Source organism: Callithrix jacchus, chromosome 7, assembly GCF_049354715.1.
Source record: "Callithrix jacchus isolate 240 chromosome 7, calJac240_pri, whole genome shotgun sequence".
Lineage (NCBI taxonomy): Eukaryota > Metazoa > Chordata > Mammalia > Primates > Cebidae > Callithrix > Callithrix jacchus.
In genome coordinates, this window is record NC_133508.1 from 107,637,684 (window position 1) to 107,657,164 (window position 19,481).

At 43.5% G+C, this 19,481-nt stretch overlaps 1 protein-coding gene across 4 annotated transcripts in view; it reads right to left on the bottom strand.

Annotated features, from left to right (window-relative positions):
* Positions 1–5,083, bottom strand: part of ANKRD13C (ankyrin repeat domain 13C) — a 105,937-nt gene extending 100,854 nt beyond the window's left edge. For all 4 annotated transcript variants that reach the window (XM_078332235.1, XM_035251874.3, XM_009001475.4 and 1 more), the window contains exon 1: positions 4,341–5,083. In XM_078332235.1, the coding sequence (XP_078188361.1) occupies positions 4,341–4,770 (430 nt within the window). In that variant the 5' untranslated portion in view covers positions 4,771–5,083. The remainder of the gene's footprint in view (positions 1–4,340) is intronic.
* Positions 5,084–19,481: the final 14,398 nt, after the last annotated feature.

Genomic DNA, 19,481 nt, shown 5'->3' on the forward strand with positions numbered 1-19,481 from the left:
CTAAAGTCCTGTGTTGAGGTTAAAAAAAAAATACATACAAGAAAGGATAGAATGGAAAGACAGATCACTTGAGAAAAAAACATAATTTAAAAATTAACATACTCTTGGCGGGGCATGGTGGCTCACACCTGTAATCCCAGCACTTTGGTAGCCTGAGGCGGGCAGATCACTTGAGGTCAGGAGTTCCAGACCAGCCTGGCCAACATGGTGAAATCCTGTTTCTACTAAATATACAAAAATTAGCCAGGTGTGGTGGTGCATGCCTGTAGTCCCAGCTACTCAGGAGGATGAAGCAGGAGAATTGCTTGAACCCAGGAGATAGAGGTTGCAGTGAGCCAAATTGCACCCCTGCACTCCAGCCTGGGTGACAGAGCAAGACTCCATCTCAAAAAAAAAAAAAAAAAAAAAAAAGTTAACGGGCCGGTTGCGGTGGCTCACGCCTGTAATCCCAGCACTTTGGGAGGCCAAGGCGGGTGGATCACGAGGTCAAGAGATCGAGACCATCTTGGTCAACATGGTGAAACCCCGTCTCTACTAAAAATACAAAAATTAACTGGGCATGGTGGCACGTGCCTGTAGTCCCAGCTACTCGGGAGTCTGAGGCAGGAGAATTGCTTGAACCCGGAAGGCGGAGGTTGCGGTGAGCCGAGATCGTGCTATTGCACTCTAGTCTGGGTAACAACAGCAAAACTCCGTCTCAAAAAAAAATCGCAAAAAAAAAAAAAAAAAAAAAAAAAAAATTAGCTGGGCATGGTGGTGCGTGCCTGTAATTCCAGCTACTCAGGAGGCTGAGGCAGGAGAATTGCCTGAACCCAGGAGGCGGAGGTTGCAGTGTGCCGAGATCGCGCCATTGCACTCCAGCATAGATGACGAGCGAAACTCCGTCTCAAAAAATAAAAATAAAAAAAATAACATACTATTGCCCTGCATAATTGTGTGCTGCTTTACAGCAATATAGTCTCCCTGTTCTCTTTGCTCACAAGGTTAATATAGCACCATCAATAAGGTTAGTTCTGTGCACCATCTTCTGAGGGAAGAATTAACAAACAAGTTCCACTAAACGATAATGATGAAGATTTTCATTTACTTATTAACACACATATAGTATGTTTCAGAGACTATTCTAAATACTTTACAAACGATGTCATGAGGAATGGATACAGAAGTTAGGAATATTTAACCTGAATGTAATCTTGCCAAATATCTAAAGGGCTATCATGTGGACAAAGTAGCCCATTTATTTGTGCCATTATATAAAAAAAGAAGTAACAAACAGGGATAAAAGATCTGGGCTCCACAGGAAAACCTGAGCTGCCCAATGGTAGAATCTCTTCACAAGGCTACTATAAGGAATAAATGAGAAAAAAATATATTAAAGAACTTTGCTATAAAACACCAAACACACATTATTATGAGAATTGACTTCCTTGCAAGGAATAGAAATATTTACAAAGAGGTTCATCATATGCTTTGGAGTCCTTGCTATTATTTATAGCTTTGAGATTTATACTATATAACTTTAGTGGTTTCCTTGCCTCTCTAGGCTTTACTTTTCTTGTTTTTAAATTGTTTTTATCTGCTTTGGGCTGGGTACGGTGGCTCACACCTGTAATCCCAGCACTTCGGAAGGCCTAGGTGGATGGATTACCTGAGGCCAGGAGTTCGAGATTGGCCTGGCCAACATGGTGAAACCCCATCTCTACAAAAGTATAAAAATTAGCGGGGCATGATGGTGGGTGCCTGTAATCCCAGCTACTCTGGAGGCTGAAGTGAAAGAATCACTTGGACCTGGGAGGCAGAGGCTGCAGCAAGACCAGATGGTTCCACTGCACTCCTTTGCAGGGCTGCTGTGAGGATTAAATGTTACAATGTATGTAAACACTTAGCACCCTGCTGAACCACTGGATAAATTGTATCTATAATAAGGACAATAATCATCACTGTAATCATCATCATGTTGTGAAAGGAATCCCTACCATGAACATAAAACTATGTAATACATAGTATAATTGTCTGGCTCTGCTATGTACCTGTATGAGTATATAATTCTGCTATGCACTTACGTTAAAGTAATCCAAAGAGAATATACAGCTTGCTTTTATTATTATCATTATTTTTTTTGAGACAGTCTCACTCTATCACCCAGGCTGGAGTGCAATGGTGCAATCTTGGCTCATGGCAACCTCCTGGTTTCAAGTGATTCTCCTGCCTCAGCTTCTCAAGTAGCTGGGATTACAGGCATACACCACCATGCCCAGCTAATTTTTCTATTTTCAGTAGAGACGGGGTTTTACCATGTTGGTAGGCTGATCTTGAACTCCTAACCTCAGGTAATCCACCCATTTTGACCTCCCAAAGTACTGGGATTACAGGTGTGAGCCACCACACCTGGCCAAGCTTGCTTTTGTTGCAGTGATTTTAATGTATTTATCTTTTATAATTTTAAAGGAAAAAAATCCTAAAAATCTAAAAGCATCCAGGTTACTAAAATATCAAGAGTAAAAATAATAATGTGTCAGATAAATTTATGAGGCTATGAGAGAAAGAAAGACTAAATAAGAAGCACATTAAATTGAAGCTACTCTTCCTAGGATACCTCACTGTAGATGAGCATGTATACAGTGTAGGGGGGGAAACAATTATATTTTCCCCAGTTACGTGAATCAATGGTTACATTAATCAGAAACATTAATGATATAAGCCGTGCTAAACACAATAAAAATCTACCGTTGAAAAAGTGAATTTCAGTGGGCTAAGAACAAGAGTTTAAGAGTACATAGCATTCTAATTACTTTGAACAGAATTTGAACTTAAACAACTGTACTTCTAAATGTTGGGTTGAAGAAGACATGAATACCCAACAATCCTGCAATTCAGTACCTTCTGTGATATTCATCCATCTCTTCTTTCAAAGGGAGTTAACTTTCAAAACAAATTATCTGTTTCAGGGATATTTCAAGGTAATGTAACTATAGTTACTATGTAGACCAAATTGGAAAAACTTCCTAATAATTGACTACTAAACTGAAGCTACAACCCATCTCCCACTAACAACTGTTTTCCAAAGGGTTAGAATATAATTACCATCAACAACAAACAACATTATGCTTCTACAATAATAGTAAAATTATTAAGTAATTTAAATGGAAAAATGAAAAACTGGCTGCAACTTTTGGGGATTTATGATAAATGATAGGTGGTAATTTTATTACAATTACAACATTGTAAATTCAGAAAACAAGTGCAGTTGTTAGAGAATTATACAGCCAAGAGAAACCTTACTCATTTTTTTATCTTAATTTTTGTCCTAAGAATCCTACAATCCAATGGAATTAAGGGAGCTTATTTCACAGGCAAGTATTTCATTGATACGTATATCATTTTGAGCACAGAGTTGGTTCATTGTGTTCTAACTGAATATATGGTATTTTCATATTAAAAGCAGAGGGATCAACAATATTTGCCAACTACCCAGTTTAAAACAGCCTATTGTTAAAAATGTCAGTTATTAGTTTTCATTAATAAATTTACTGTTGCTTAAAAGTCAACTCAATCATATTATTTTTTAGAACAGAAAAAAATTCAGCTGACAAGGCAACAAGAAATAGTCAATATAGACTAAGATAAAATTACTATAAAAATCATACTATTTTTAGTCACAGTCATCAAGATGAGACATTACTATTAGCAATTATCTACTTAAAACAAGCAGTCAAATCTCTGCTCTAACTAGAATCAGCAGTTGAGAAGTCACTTTAACTGTTCTAGGTATCAAATACCAACAAATTTCTACTGTGTGTCTTTCATAAATCAAACATTCTAAGTTTGCTGAAAGCAGACAAAAAAGAAACAACCTGGTAGCAGGCAGCATCACAACAAGTTGCAGTCAAGATGGGATCTGTATGTGAGTCATGAAGGGAGGAGGGCATTTTATGTGTTCAAAATTAAAAATGCCAAGGTGGGGGGAAGGGGAGAGAAATAAAAAAAATATATAGCTCCATAAACAAAGGGAGAAAACCAGGTTGGGTGAGAGGCAACCTAAAATTTCTGACAGTCCAGAATCAGCACATCGAAGGTTTGTCTCAGATAAAACAGTTTCTCACTAGAAACTCTGAAGTGGGCAAGGAAGAAACATTCCTTTGCACCCACAAGAACCAACCCCCTGACCACTAGCACGCTATTACTGAGTCGGTCATGATTTACCGAATGGCCCGGATGATGGGCAAAGGAGAGGAAAGAAGAGTCGGCTGGAGGGGGGGAGCCTAGGATTCCAGAAGCCTGGGGAGGCACACCCCAAGCTCGGGGAAGGAGAGAGGTGGAGAGGGGCTAGCACTCCTCACCGTGATTATCTTTCTGCCCGATATTGTGCGTGCGGATGAGAGAGGAGAGTCTCCTCACATCCCCCTTGAAGACGCACTCGTGCACTGGGTAGTGTGCGGGGCAACTGCCTCCATCCGCGACGACAGGAACGGGGTTGGTGCCGGCTAGAAGGGCCGGGGACTGGGAGGTGGCAGGCACGGAGGAATTGTGCAGCGGCAGGGCCGGGGCGCCGGGGGGATTGGAGGAGGCCGGAGCTGCCTTCAGCTGCAGCCGGTGGTGATGGTTACTGAAGATCTTATGACAAGCTTTGCCGCCCTTGCCAATCCTGCTTCTGGTAAAGGTGCCGCCGAGGGCAGCCGCCGCTTCCTCATCCCCGGGCTCCAGCAGGTCCCCTTCTTCTTTGCTGGGCTTGTGGTCCCTCCGCAGTGAACGGATCTTCTCCCCGGTCATCGCCGCCGCCAGGGGCAGTGGGGGGGATCGGGAGGCTCACCGCCGGCGACGGAGCTGGCGCTGGGGCGGCACAAGGCGATTAGAGCGGTGGCCAGGAGCCTCCAGCGCAGCATGAACTCCCACTGCGCCCCCGAGCCTGGGACAAACGCATCTCCCGGGGAAGAGCCGGCTCTCGCCTAGGCACGAAGGGACGCGCGCTCGCTGGGGGGTGCTAGAGCTCAGGTGCCCACGACACCAGGATCTCAGTTTCGCCTTCAGAGCCGCCGCCGTCGCTGCCTCAAACCGAAAATCAGGGCACGGCCATCTTCCTCTTGCTCCTCTCGCGAGAGCTCCTCCGGTAGTGAAAAGGGAAGAAACACCGCGATAAGTGAGCCGCCAGCTCCCTCCCTCGCACCTTTTATTCCCAGAGTTACGGGGCGCCGGCGCCTCCCAAGCAGGGTGTTTCCGCAGGAGCTGGAGTCTTCCAGCTGCCAGTCGACCCAGAGCCCGCACTCCCGCCAGCTGCGCTTTTTGTGGGCGGTCTGAAACCACAGCTTGCGTTGGAGCTGTTCGGTGTTTGTTATAAATAACCACTTAAACCCTCCGGATCTGAGCCTCCCGCAGAGGAGTGCGGAATGACGCCACGGCACGCTGGGTGTGATGCCTCTGAGATACACAGGATACTCATTCAATCAGCATTTACTAAACATCTACTTCGTGCCATACACCTAGTTCGCAAATATGTAAAGCACAGTCCCCATTCCTCATTGCAAGGAGCACTGTAGAAGAGGAATGGCAGCCAAACAATTAAAAGCGGAGACGGGGAGGTGCGTTGCACAGGGGAAAAAAAAGGTGGGGGGCGAATTTTAGTGTTGAGTTGTCAGGAAAGTCATGGAAAACGATGGGCTGTTCAGCAAACGGAAAGAGGGGAGGCCACTTAAATATTTATTAGATGAATGAATTTCGTGCAGATGTCAGAGTTAATATATGAGGGTGGGGACACTCAAAGGCAAATAATCGTGTAACTGAAATATAACTAAGCCGGGCGCAGTGGCTCACGTCTGTAATCCCAGCATTTTGGGAGGCCAAGGCGGGTGGATCACCTAAGGTAGTTGATCAAGACCAGCCTGACCAACGTAGGGAACAGTGTCTATTAAAGAAAAAAAGAAAAAGAAAAAAAAAGAAAACTAGTCGGCCATGGTGGCGCGCCCGCTCCAGCTACTCAGGAGGGTGAGGCAGGAGAATCACTTGAACCCAGGAGGTGGAGTTTGTGGTGAGTCGACATCAAGCCACTGCACTCCAGCCTGGGCGACAGAGTGAGACTCTATCTCAAAAGAATAAAGAAAAAAGAAAAAAAATATAACTGTATTAGTTCATTACCAAACTCATCCCAGTGTTAAACTCTGAAGAAACCTGCGAACCATAAAACTTTAACAAAGTTACTAAAGCTGGACGCTGAGGAGGTAAGGGTGGGGTTGGCAAAACATCCTAAAGTTCTTCATCCATTTATTTCTCCAAAGGCCCCCTATATTCTAACAGCCAATCGCTCAGATCTTTTTTAGACAGAGTCTCTGTTGCCCAGGCTAGAGTGCAGTGGTGCAATCTCTGCTCACTGCGACCTCCACCTCCCAGGTCCAAGTGATTTTCCTGCTTCAGCCTCCAGAGTAGCAGGGATTACAGGCCCGCACCACCAAACCCAGATAATGTTTGTATTTTTAGAAGAGACGGGGTTTCGCCATGTTGGCTAGGCTGCTCTTGAACCCCTGACCTCAGAGATCAGCCAGCCTCATCCTCCCAAAGTGCTGGATTACAGGCATGAGCCACTGCACCCCACCAGATCTCTTTTTTCTTAAAGTGATATACTACTACTAACTCACCTCTGCAAACAACTCCATAGGCCTCTCTTAATCCTCCCCTGTCACTCAACTTTTCATGTCCAATTTTCTTCCCAGTCTATTCAAATAAATCTCTTTCTTCCTTTTCTTTCTTTTTTGGTGGAGGGAAGAGTTTCCTTTGTGTTAAAACATTACCCAATCCGCAGTTCAAAGCATCCTCATGAGGCAGCAGTAGAGATTGAACAAATACATGCAATAATATTTTCTTCTTCACAATAGCCAATATTTATTGTTAACTCTAAGCCAGGCAGTATGCTTGGCACTTTATATGCTGTTATCTCCCCCTGATTAGCATTAATATCCTCACTTGCAGTTAAAAAAACTTGTCCAATACTTCAATGCTAGAATGTGGTACAATTAAATCTGACTGTAACGCTAGAGAGAGAGGAAGGGCCAGGTCATGCAGCTTTGTATGTCACCTAAAAAGTTTACACTTTGCCGGGCATGGTGGCTCACACCTGTAATCCCAGCACTTTGGGAGGCCAAGGCAGGCAGATCACCTGAGATCTAGAGTTTGAGACCAACCTGACCAACATGGAGAACCCTGTCTCCACTAAAAATACAAAAAAAATTGGCCAGGCGTAATGGTGCATGCCTGTAATTCCAGCTATTCAGGAGGCTGAGGCAGGAGAATCTCTTGAACCCGGGAGGCAGAGGTTGCGGTGAGCCGAGACTGTGCCACTGCACTCCAGCCTGGGCAACAAGAGCGAGACTTCGTCACAAAAAGCAAACAAACCAACCCCACAAAAGTTTACACTTTATCCTACAAAAAAGAAAGAAAGAAAGAATAGTCTTTTTCGGGAGTTTAAACAGGGACTAGCATAGTGCAATTCACCTTCTTAGAAAACTCAGTCACTCATACTTTAGATAAGTATGCATCAAGAACAGAACTTTAAAGAAGTGTGCAGTAATTCAGATGATGAGAGCATGAACCAAGTTAATAAGAGTGAGGCAGAAAGAGGTTTAAGAGTTTTTTAAAAATGAGTTTAATCTTACTATATTGAGTTGAAAGTTGCTTAGCTAGAGGGAGTTAGATTGTCTACATTTTAGATATTTGCAAGTGAGCCTTCGGTGACAGAGAACTAAGTGTAGGCTGTATTCGGGAGTTCTCATTACACAGTAATTGATGTTCCAGAAGTGGGTGAGTTCTCCAAAGAAGAGTTTATAGAATAAGAAATTAAGAAGGTCCAGTATAGAACAACATCTTGAAAACACCAATATTCAAAGTTTGTGTATAGGGAGAGTGGCAAGCATCCTATTATTACTAAAAACCCACACCAAATAATATCCCATTATACTTGTGAAGTTTCCTATCACTAGATCCTGAATTTAAAAGTTCTTTATTAGCGGCTGTCACCCATGGATGAATGTGGAAATTCCTAGTTATCCCTCCAGAAAAATCAAACACCATACACATAAAAAATAATATTCAGGCCAGGTGTGGTAGCTCATGCCTGTAATCCCAACACTTTGAAAGGCCAAATTGGGAAGATCACTTGAGGTCAGGAGTTCGAAACCAGCCCGGGCAACATAGTGAAGCCCTATTTCTATCAAAAAATGTAAAAAATTAGCCACATGTGGTGCTGAACACCTGTAGTTCCAGCTACTCAGGAGGTTGAGGTGGGAGAACCACTTGAGCTTGGGAGTCCAAGGCTGCAGTGAGCTAGGATTGCACCACTGCAACCAGCCTGGATGACAGGTATCCTGTCTTTAAAAGTAAATAAATAAATAAAATGCATCCTTTAATTAATTAATGTATTTATTTATTTTGAGACAGAGTTTTGCTATTGTTGCCCAGGCTGGCATGCAATGGTTGCTCACTGTAACCTCTGCCTCCTGGGTTCAAGTGATTCCTCTGCCTCAGCCTCCCAAGTAGCTGGGATTACAGGTGCCCACCACCACACCCAGCTAAGTTTTGTATTTTTAAAGATGGGGTTTCACCATGTTGGACAGACTGGTCTTGAACTCCTGACCTCAGGTGATCTGCCTGCCTCAGCCCCACAAAGTGCTGGGATTACAGGCATGGGCCACCACACCAGGACTTATTTTTTGTTGTTTTTCTGAGATGGGGTCTCATTCTGTCAGCTAGGCTGCAGGGCAGTGGTGTGATCTCAGCTCACTATAGCCTCAGCCTCCCAGGCTCAAGTGAATCCTTCAGCCTCAGCTCCCTAGTACTGGGACTACAGGGCCCAGATAATTTTTGTGTTTTTTGTAGAGACTGGGTTTGGCCATGTAACCCAGGCTGGTCTCAAACTCCTGGACTCAAGCCATCAGCCCACCTCAGCTTCCCAAAGTATTGGGATTACGGGTGTGAGTTACTGCACCCAGCCAATCCATTATTAATATTATTGTTGTTGTTATAGAGACTGGGTCTCACTATGTTGCCCAGGCTGGTCTTCAACTCCTGGGACCAACAATCCTTCCACCTCGGCCTCCCAAAGTGCTAGGATTACTGGCATGAGTCACTGCACTTGGCCCCATCCATTATTTTTAAGGACTTGTAAAAATGACAGAAATATAAGATTACAATACATTATGAAAAAAATGATAGAAGTATGATTGCAATACGTGAAGAAAAATACAAGGATTGAAATTAGATAGGGGCTCCCAATATAATATAGAAGAGGAAGTTATTCTATCTGGAGAAAATAGAAATCAGATGATCAAAAATGTTTCTGGGGCTGGGCACTGTGGCTCACACCTGTAATTCCAGTACTTTGGAAGGTCAAGGTGGGCAGGTCACTTGAGGTCAGGAGTTTGAGACCAGCCTGACCAATATGGTGAAACCCCATTTCTACTAAAAAATAAAAATAAAAAAATTCAGCCAGCCATGACGGTGTCTGCCTGTAGTCCCAGCTGCTTGGGAGGCTGAGGCAGGAAAATCGCTTGAACCCGGGAGGCAAAGGTCGCAGTGAGACGAGATTGCATCACTGCACACCAGCCTGGGCAATAGAGGGAACCTCTATCTCAAAAAAAAAAAAAAAAATTACATCTGATTTTCTCTCTTCTTAATACAGGCATTTTTTTTTAACTTGGCACAGAATTCAGAGCCAGGAAGTTATGTTGAACTAACCCTCTAAATAAAATTTAGCATATCATTCTATTATTAATGTATGCCACAAACCACAATAGTATTAGCATTAGCGGTACCTGTGACTTCACAACCAAAACAAACCACAGGTATTTTCATATCACATAACAGTTGCTACAGACAACTCAAAACTTCATTTATACTCATTATTACCTCTAAAATTATCTTAATAAGTATTCTCATTGCTAGATTTTGTTCTTTAATGAGTTAATAAAGATGCATATATGTTATTATATTACAAATTTGCTTTTAAAAATATTTGATGGCCTGGTACGGTGGCTTATGCCTGTAATCCCAGCACTTTGGGAAGCCAAGGCAGGTGGATCATAAGGTCAGGAGTTCAAGACCAGCCTGGCCAAGATGGTGAAACCCCATCTCTACTAAGAAAAAACAAAAATTGGCAGGTGTGGTGGCGGGGGCTTGTAATCCCAGCTACTTGGGAGGCTGAGGCAGAGAACTACTTGAACCTGAGAGGTGGAGGTTGCAGTGAGCAGAGATGGAGCCATTGCACTTCAGCCTGGGTGACAGAGTGAGATTCTGTCTCAAAAAGAAGAAGAAGAAAAAAAAATATATATATATATACGTATACATATATATACCTATATGTATATATGTATGGCTATTTAAATACTCAAAATTTCCTTTTAATCCAAAATATTTTACATATTTAAAAACACTGTTCTGAAAATTGGTCCCTAGGTTTCTCCACACTCCCAAAGACTCCATGGCACAAAAACAGAAGTTAGGAACCCCTTCATAGGAATCTTTGATGATACCTGCTCATTCATCTCCTTCTCTCTCCTATCCAACAACCCATCATTTGAATTAGGTGTCCCTCCTTTGTCTTCTCTCTGATTACCCATTGTAACTTCTGCATTCCTTCTTGATATTCCTGTCTGGTCTCTCAGCTAATCCATGGAGTTCTCTGAGTATTGGAACTATGCTGATCATTGCTGTATGCACAGTGCCTTACAGGGAGTGAATGCTTAATATTAATAGTAAGCAGTTGTTGAATTAATCAATCCATTAGAACACAAAACCCCAGCTGGGCAAGGTGGCTCATGCCTGTAATCCCAGCACTTTGGGAGGCTGAGGCAGGTGGATCACCTGAGGTCAGGAGTTTGAGACCAGACTGGCCAACATGGTGAAACCCTGTCTCTAAAAAGAAAACACACACACACACACACACACAACGTATCTACAAGGTGCTAAGACAACTACGGATTCAATAATGAGATGCTAAATAAACTTCTTAAATAATCCCAATATAACTGCACTGAAATTAGCTACTGCACTCTTGGATTCTTATATGAAGCCAAAGATAAGATACATCATTTAGGACTTTTTGTTTTTCATATACAAGTAAAAATAGTACAGGCATGGTGGCTCATGCCTGTAATCCCAGCACTCTGGGAGGCTGAGGCAGGTGGAGTGGATCACCAGAGGTTGGGAGTTTGAGACCAGCCTGACCAACATGGAGAAACCCGTCTCTAAAAAACAAAGAAGAAAGAAACAAGTAACAATAAATTCCACTGAAACTGGGTTAAATTAAAGGAATGTATTGACTTACACAACAGAAAGGTGCAGTGGTAAGTCTTCAAGAGTGGCCCCTCAGGATCCCATGTCAGTTTTTTAGTGAATCTCTCAGTGTTTCTCAATGTATGAAGAGTCCTCCTCAGGCCAGCTTCCTTCAAGAATACAGGATAGCTGCCAGCAGGTAACAGCAGCCACTTGCTTCCTCCTTAAGGTCCAAAGGAGTTCCCGCCTCCGCATGAATTTGGAGTATGACAGTTGCAAGATAACTCAGTCCAACGTGTGTCTGGGCCTGGGTTATCTGACAAACCCCTGTGAAGGAGGGAGTTACTCAGATTAGTTTCACCCAATCAGGATTGATCTCTGAGCCAGAGGTGGGGTCAAGCTCTCCAAACACTGAACTGTTGCATAACGGGAATGAGGTGGGGAATAATGCTGGAAGGACAAACGCAATAGTGGTCAGCAAAAGTACTACACCCAAAGACTTAAAACAGGATTTTGCTTGAACAAAAAATTCAGTTATCACAGTGTCTTGGATTCAATATGATAAAATATGTAATGGATTATCAATTATATCAATATGTAATGAGTAAATAACTTCACTTGCAAATACTGTATTTACTTTTTTTTTTTTTTTTTTCAGACGGACTTACAGTCTTGTTGCCCAGGCTGGAGTGCAATGGTGCGATCTCCGCTTACCATAACCTCCGCCTCCTGGGTTCAAGCGATTCTCCTGACTCAGCCTCCCAAGTAGCTGGGATTACAGCCATCTGCCACCACGCCTGGCTAATTTTGTATTTTTAGTAGAGATGGGGTTTTTTCCCATGTTGGTCAGGCTGGTCTTGAACTCCAGACCTCAGGTGATCCACCCACCTCAGCCTCCCAAAGTGCTGGAATTACAGGTGTGAGCCACCACACCTGGCCTGTATTTACTTTTTATTCAAATTTTACAAAGATAGAATGCAATCCAACAATTCAATTATAAAACTAAACTACTGACCAGGCACAGTGGCTCACGCCTGTAACCCCAGCACTATGGGAGGCTGAGGCAAGCAGATCACCTGAGGTCGGGAGTTCAAGACCAGCCTGGCCAACATGGCGAAACCCCACCTCTACTAAAAATACAAAAATTAGCTGGACATGGTGGTGCGTGCCTGTAATCCCTGCTACCCAGGAGGCTGAGGCAGGAGAATCGCTTGAACCATGGGAGTGGATGTTGCAGTGAGCCGAGATTGTGCCATTGCACTCCAGTCTGGGCGACAGAGCTAGACTCTGTGTCAAAAGAATAAAAAAAAACTACAAAATGAAAACTAAAAGTTAAACTACTGAATTTGCTAGGTAATACTCTGTAGTTCTACAAATTAGCAAATTAATTTCTCTCCTGGGGTAGTTAATCCAAATAATGCCCAATTTGCCTTGAACAGCAGAAAGTTTCTGATAAATGAATGTTTTTCCAACTTTTTCTAATGACAGTTTTGTTAAATACTTTTTTGAGACGGAGTCTCAATCTGTTGCCAGGCTGAAATGCAGTGGCATCATCTTGGCTCACTGCAACCTCAGCCTCCCAGATTCAAGTGATCCTCCTGCCTCAACCTCCCCAGTAGCTGGGACTACAGGCACACACCACCATGCCCAGCAAATTTCTGTACTTTTGGTAGACAGGGTTTCACCATGTTGGCCAGGATGGTCTCGATCTCTTGACCTTATGGTCCACCCGCCGTGGCCTCTCAAAGTGCTGGGATTACAGGCGTGAGCCACTATGCCTGGCCAGAGTTTTGTTAAATAGTTTCTGTGTTCACCAACACCAAACATTGGCTAGACAGTTAAATCTGGCTCTAAGAAAGAATATTTTGGATTTTGCCAGAATTGTATGTATCTGTATTAGCCCTATACAAAGCACCTAATCCCTGTCCTAGTGTCTTCATTTAACAAAAGCAGTAGTATGGTAATATGGAATACAGAATAGCAGTACTGTACAAAATAAAATCTCACGTGTTATTTTTTTAAATGTATCAGCAGACTTCCAACTAAGATTGTAGTTACTAATCTTAACTCAATTCTCATTGCATTGCATACTAATATGTTTCTAGTGTAAACATTAGTGTAAGTTTAGTCTACATATTTTTTCTTTTATATTTTCTGAAGATTTGTGTTTCTTATTCTCACAATAATCTAGAATATGATTTCCTGCATTCCATATTGGTTGAACCAGACCTGAGAGTATTTTGTTTGGTAGATGATATAGCTATCTGACTAATGAGGTAATCGTCTCCGAAATCTGGCAACACAACAGTTCACTGACAAATGAAAATAATGAACCATGTAAATCAATACTTTCTTCACACATTTTACTTCCATCTTTCTGGGTCTCAGTATTTTTCTGTTTCCTCTAAATCTGCCCCCTTCCTCTCTCAGCAGCAGTGCGGAGCACTTTCCCTTTCTTCTACAGTTTCCGATCAGTGGTTATCAGTGATTCCGTAAAATTTCTCTTAAGTAATCAGAAAAAAATCTGAGAAGCAGGGGTTGCCAAGGAAACCAGAGCCAATAACAGCCAGAAGTTCCTGAAGGAAGACATTCCTTCGAGACAGATAAAACCCACGGATTGATTTGGTGGAAGAGGGAGAAAAATGCCAGGAGCATAGTGAAAGGCTAAGTCAATGGATAAAAAGGAAAAAATAAAGTACAACATTCATAATTAAAATTATTTTTAGATCAACAAAGGCCAAAAACAAGAGAATTAGAACAGAGATAGCAATGGGTTTTGTAGTGAAAGAAGAGGTTAAGACACAATGGATAAGCCCAACACTCTGGAAGGTAGGGACAGGCAGATCACTTGAGGCCAAGAGTTTGAGACCAGACTGGCCAACAAGATGAAAACCCGTCTCTACGAAAAATACAAAAATTAGCCAAGAGTAGTGGTGCATGCCTGTAATCCCAGTTACTCTGGAGACTGAGGCAGGAGAAACACTTGAACCTGGGAGGCAGAGGTTGCAGTGAGCTGAGATCCAGCATGGGCGACAGGGCAAGACTGTTAACAAAAGACACAATGGGTGGTATGTAAGAGATTAAATTGTATAGACAGACAAGGGTCAGTACTTGCGTCCAGAGATTCCTGGATCTGTTTTATTTTAAATTACTTTATTGCTCAGAATATATGTAACTACATTCTGTATCTATAGTCTAAATATTCTGGGCTGGGTGCGGTGGTTTACACCTATAAACCTTGCACTTTGGGAGACCAAGGTGGGTGGATCACCCAGGGTCAGGAGTTCAAGACCAGCCTGGCTAACATGGTAAAACCACATCTCTACTAAAAATGCAAAAATTAGGCCAGGCTCAGGGGCTCACATCTGTAATCCCAGCACTTTGGGAAGATGAGGAAGACAAATCACAAAGTGAAGAAATCGAGACCATCCTGTCAATATGGCAAAACTCCATCGCTATTAAAAATATAAAAATTAGCTAGGTATGGTGAAGCAAGCCTGTGGTCACAGCTTCTCAGGAGGCTGAGGCAGGAGAATCCTTGAACCCAGGAGAGGGAGGCTGCAGTGAGCCGAGATCCCACCACTGCACTCCAGCCTAGCAACAGAACGAGACTCCATCTTAAAAAAAAAAAAAAAGTTAGCCAGGTGTGGTGGTGGGCACCTGTAATCCCAGCTACTCCGGAGGCTGAGGCAGGAATATTGCTTGAACCTGGGGGTGGGGCAGAGGTTGCAGTGAGTTGAGATCATGCCACTGCACTCCAGCCTGGGCAACAGGGGGGAAATAAATAAATAAAAAGATAGATGTTCCTCAAAAACACCTAACTAATTTTCAAAACAAAACTCATCTCTATCAGCAATCTCACTGACCAAATCCATATTTCACTTCTCATTACCTTTGACTTCTCTCTCGCCATGAGGATGGAAAATAGGGTCTGGAGGCAGGGAACCTAAGGCCAATTCACACTTCAGCAATGACAGGAAATCCCCTCTCCACAGGGTGTATGCCGTAAATGACTTTGTGCCTTTACTTCATCCTCTCCATTTACATAGAGTGTATCCCAAGTAACCAATGGAATCCTCTAGGGGGTATTTAAACTCCCCAAAACTCTGTAACAGGTCCTTTGAGCCCCTATGCTTAGGCCTGCTCCCACGCTATGTACTTTCATTTTCAATAAAACTCTTCATTCCTTCCTTGCTTTGTTTGTGTGTTTTATCCAATTCCTTATTCAAGATGCCAAGAGATCCCCTTGGGGTGGGGGTCTCTTAACTCAGAGCCCACATTTAACAGATTGTAAAATGTTTCTTCTTCTTTTTTTTTTTTGAGACAGAGTCTCACTCTGTTGCTCAGGCTGGAGTGCAGTGGCATGATCTTGGCTCACTGCAACCTCCACCTCCTGGGTTCAAGCAATTCTCTGCTTCAGCCTCCTAAGTAGCTGGGATTACAGGCACCCACCACCATGTCTGAATAATTTTTGTATTTTTAGTAGAGATGAGGTTTCGCCATCTTGGCCAGGCTTGTCTTAAACTCCTGACCTCATGATCCACCCACCTGAATCTCCCAAAGTACTGGGATTACAGGTGTGAGCCACTGCACCCAACCTCTAAAATGTTTCTTATCAGACTTTTTTTTTCTTAAAAAAAAAAAAATATATATATATATATATATATATATAAATAAAGATGGGGTTTCACCATGTTGGTCAGGCTGGTCTTGAACTCCTGACCTCAGGTGATCCACCCGCCTTGGCCTCCAAAGTGCTTATATTACAGGCATAAGCCACTATGCCCTGCCTCTTATCAGACTTAAAGTCTGTGTTGATGTTAATGCTGGAGAGGTATAATGAGGCGTGTTTGACCCCCACTTCCCATCATGACCTGAAAGTCTCTCTGGTTGAATTTTTAAAAAGCCCATTCAGATAGATGGTTGGAGTGGGGGGTGCTTAGAATTTTATTTTTGGTTAATACCAGTAGCCATATGTGGGTTCAGGCTACTGTCACTTGAAACTGTCTGCAAATGGATCTGTGACTCCCATTTCCCACCTGTGCTTGCACACACAAAACCCCACATCACCTACCCCTTGGATTGCCAGGTTTATCAAATAAAATTACAGGACACCCAGTTAAATTTAAAGTTCAAACATATAACTTTTTAGTATAAGTGTATCCCAACTAGGACAGGGATATTTGTAATACTTGAGATACTGTCCCATGCAATATTTGGGATGTACTCACACTGAGAAAAAATGTTTTTTATCTGAAATTCATATTTACCTGGGCACCTCTGTAAACCAAAAATAAAATTGTTAAGGCCCCCCCAATCATCTGAATGGACTTCCTCCACGGCCAGGGTGCTCTTAAAATTTAACCTGAGAGGCCAGGGACAGTAAAATTTAACCTGAGAGGCCAGGGACAGTGGCTCACACCTGTAATCCCAGCACTTTGGGAGGCCGTAGCAGAGATCACCTGAGGTCAGGAGTTTGAGGCCAGCCTGGACAACGTGGTGAAACCCCATCTCTACTAAAAATACAAAAATTAGCTGGGCATGGTGGCAGGTGCTTGTAATCCCAGCTACTCAGGATGCTAAGGCAGGAGAATCACTTGAATCTGGGAGGCGGAGTTTGCAGTTGGTGGAGAATTGCATCATGGCACTGCAGCCTGGGCAACAAGAGCTAAACTCCGTCTCAAAAAAAAAAAAAAAAAAATATTAAACCTGAAACACTGGTTCAGGCCATGATGGGAAGTGGGGGTCAGACATGCTTCATGATACCTCTCAGACATTAACGTCAACACAGGCTTCAAATCTGATAAGAAGCATTTACAATCTATTCTCTCTTAGGCCTGTTACCTGGAGGCCTCATCAACATGATAAAACTTTGGTCCCTGCAAGCAAGACATTTCCTTTCTATTGATCTCAGGTGTTTAGATAAACTCAACTGTCAACCAGAAAATGTTTAAACCTACGTATATACTGGAAGTCCCCCTACACACATCGCTTTGAGTTGTCCCACTTCTCTGAACCGAACCAATGCATTTATTTATTTTTTTAATCTATTTTTAAATACATATATATATATATGAAGAAGGGGATTTCGCCATGTTGGTTAGGCTGGTCTTGAACTCCTGACCTTGGCCTCAGGTGATCCGCCCACCTTGGCCTCCCAAGTGCTTGGATTACAGGCTTAAGCCACCATGTATTTCTTAAATGTATTTGAATAATGTCTTATGTTGAAATAGAAGATGGCGCTATAGGAGCAACTCAGGATTGCAGCTCCCAGTGAAACCGCAGAGGGTGAGTGAACACTGCATTTCCAGAGGGATCTTTATTGCCCACAGACCAGGAGATTCCCAGGTGTAGGAGCCCCACAGGCCGTGGCGCGGCTGTTTGGGCCGGTGCAGCTGTTTTGGCCGGCGCCCAGTGCAGCAGCACTCAGTACAAAATACACTGGTCTGGTTGCCCTGTTAAACTGGCAATTTGAGATTTGGAAAGGCAGATTAGCACATTCATCTGATTAAATGGGACTTAAACAGTAAGCCAGGCCAGGAGAGTCCCGGGAAGTGACGTTGTTTCAGCCGGCACAGTGGGTCGCCGCGCAGGAAATCACACAGATCCCAGCACCCTTTCAGCAGGCGACTGGAACACCGGGGAGAGAGTCAACTGTTCAACCTAAAAAAAAAGGGGGCTCTGAGGCAGGGAGCCAGGTGATCAGGCTTGGCGGGTCCCACCCCTACAAAAACAAACAAAACAGCAATTGGAAACGCTGGGGGTTGAGGGTTTCATGGAAAGCACAGCTGAACCCAGGACGAGCAGCTTGGTGGGAGAGGGGCGTCTGCCATTACCGAGGCACTCCACCCCTACAGAGATACTCTGCCGCTGCTGACGCAGCCTGCCGTTGCCAAGGCAACCCGCCATAACAGAGAGAGTCCGCCATTACAGAGGCGGGCCACCATTGCCACAGCAGTTCTAACCACACCCGTATAAACAGGACTACAGGGAATTACACATGACAGCAGGGCGGAGCCCACGGCAGCATGGTGGAGCCCAGAGCAGCTCAGCATAGCCTCTGCAAGCAGGCAGTGACTAGACTGCCTCCTTGCTCGGCAGGAAAGTGCAACAGATACTCATAAATAAAGCCCTAACTCCCCAGGACAGAGCACCTGAGGAAAAAAAGGGGCTTTATGAGTTCTGCTGCAGCAGACTTAAACATACCTACCTAGCAGCCCTGAATGAACAACGGAGCTCACAGCTCAGCACTTGAGCTCCTATAAAGTACAGACTGTCTCCTCAAGCAGCTCCCTGACCCCCGTATATCCAAAGAGTCACCTCACAAAGGAATGATCAGACTGACATTTGGCAGGCATCATTCTGGAACAAAGATAGCAGAAGAAACTGGTAGCAACCCTCACTGTTCCGCAGCTGCTACGGTGCTCCCCAGGCAAGCAGGGCCTGGAGTGGACCTCAGCAGTCCTACAGCAGAGGGGCTAGACTGTTAGAAGGAAAACTAAGAAACAGAAATACTTCATCATCAACAATCTGGACGTCCACTCAGAGGCCCAATCGGAAAGTCAGCAACTACTCAGACGACAGGTAGATAAATCCACAAAGATGGGAAGAAACTAGTGCAAAAAGGAGGAAAACATCCGAAACCGGAACACCTCGCCTCCTACAAGGGACCACAACCCCTCACCGGCAAGGGAACAAAGCTGGATGGAGAATGAGTGTGATGAAATGACAGAATCAGACTTCAGAAGGTGGGTAATGAGAAACTTCCGTGAGCTAAAAGAACACGTTCTAACTCAATGCAAAGAAACTAAGAACCTTGAAAAAAGATTTGAGGAAATGATAACAAGAATGGACAATTTAGAGAGGAATATGAGTGAATTGTTGGAGCTGAAAAACACAACACGAGAACTTCTCGAAGCATGCACAAGTCTCAACAGCCGAATTGACCCAGCAGAAGAAAGGATATCAGAGGTCGAAGATCAACTCAATGAAATAAAATGAGAAAGCAAGATTAGAGAAAAAAGCGCAAAAAGGAATGAATAATGTCTTATGTCTTCCAAAAATGCATAAAACCAAGGGATACATGTTCTCAGGACTGCCTGAGGCCTGTGTCACTGACCATGATCCCTCATACTTGATTGAGAATAAGTCTCTTGTAATATTTTACAGTTCGACTCTTTTTGCCAATGTTAGGGACAAGAAAACCCCCTCCATGAAGGTTGACCCTA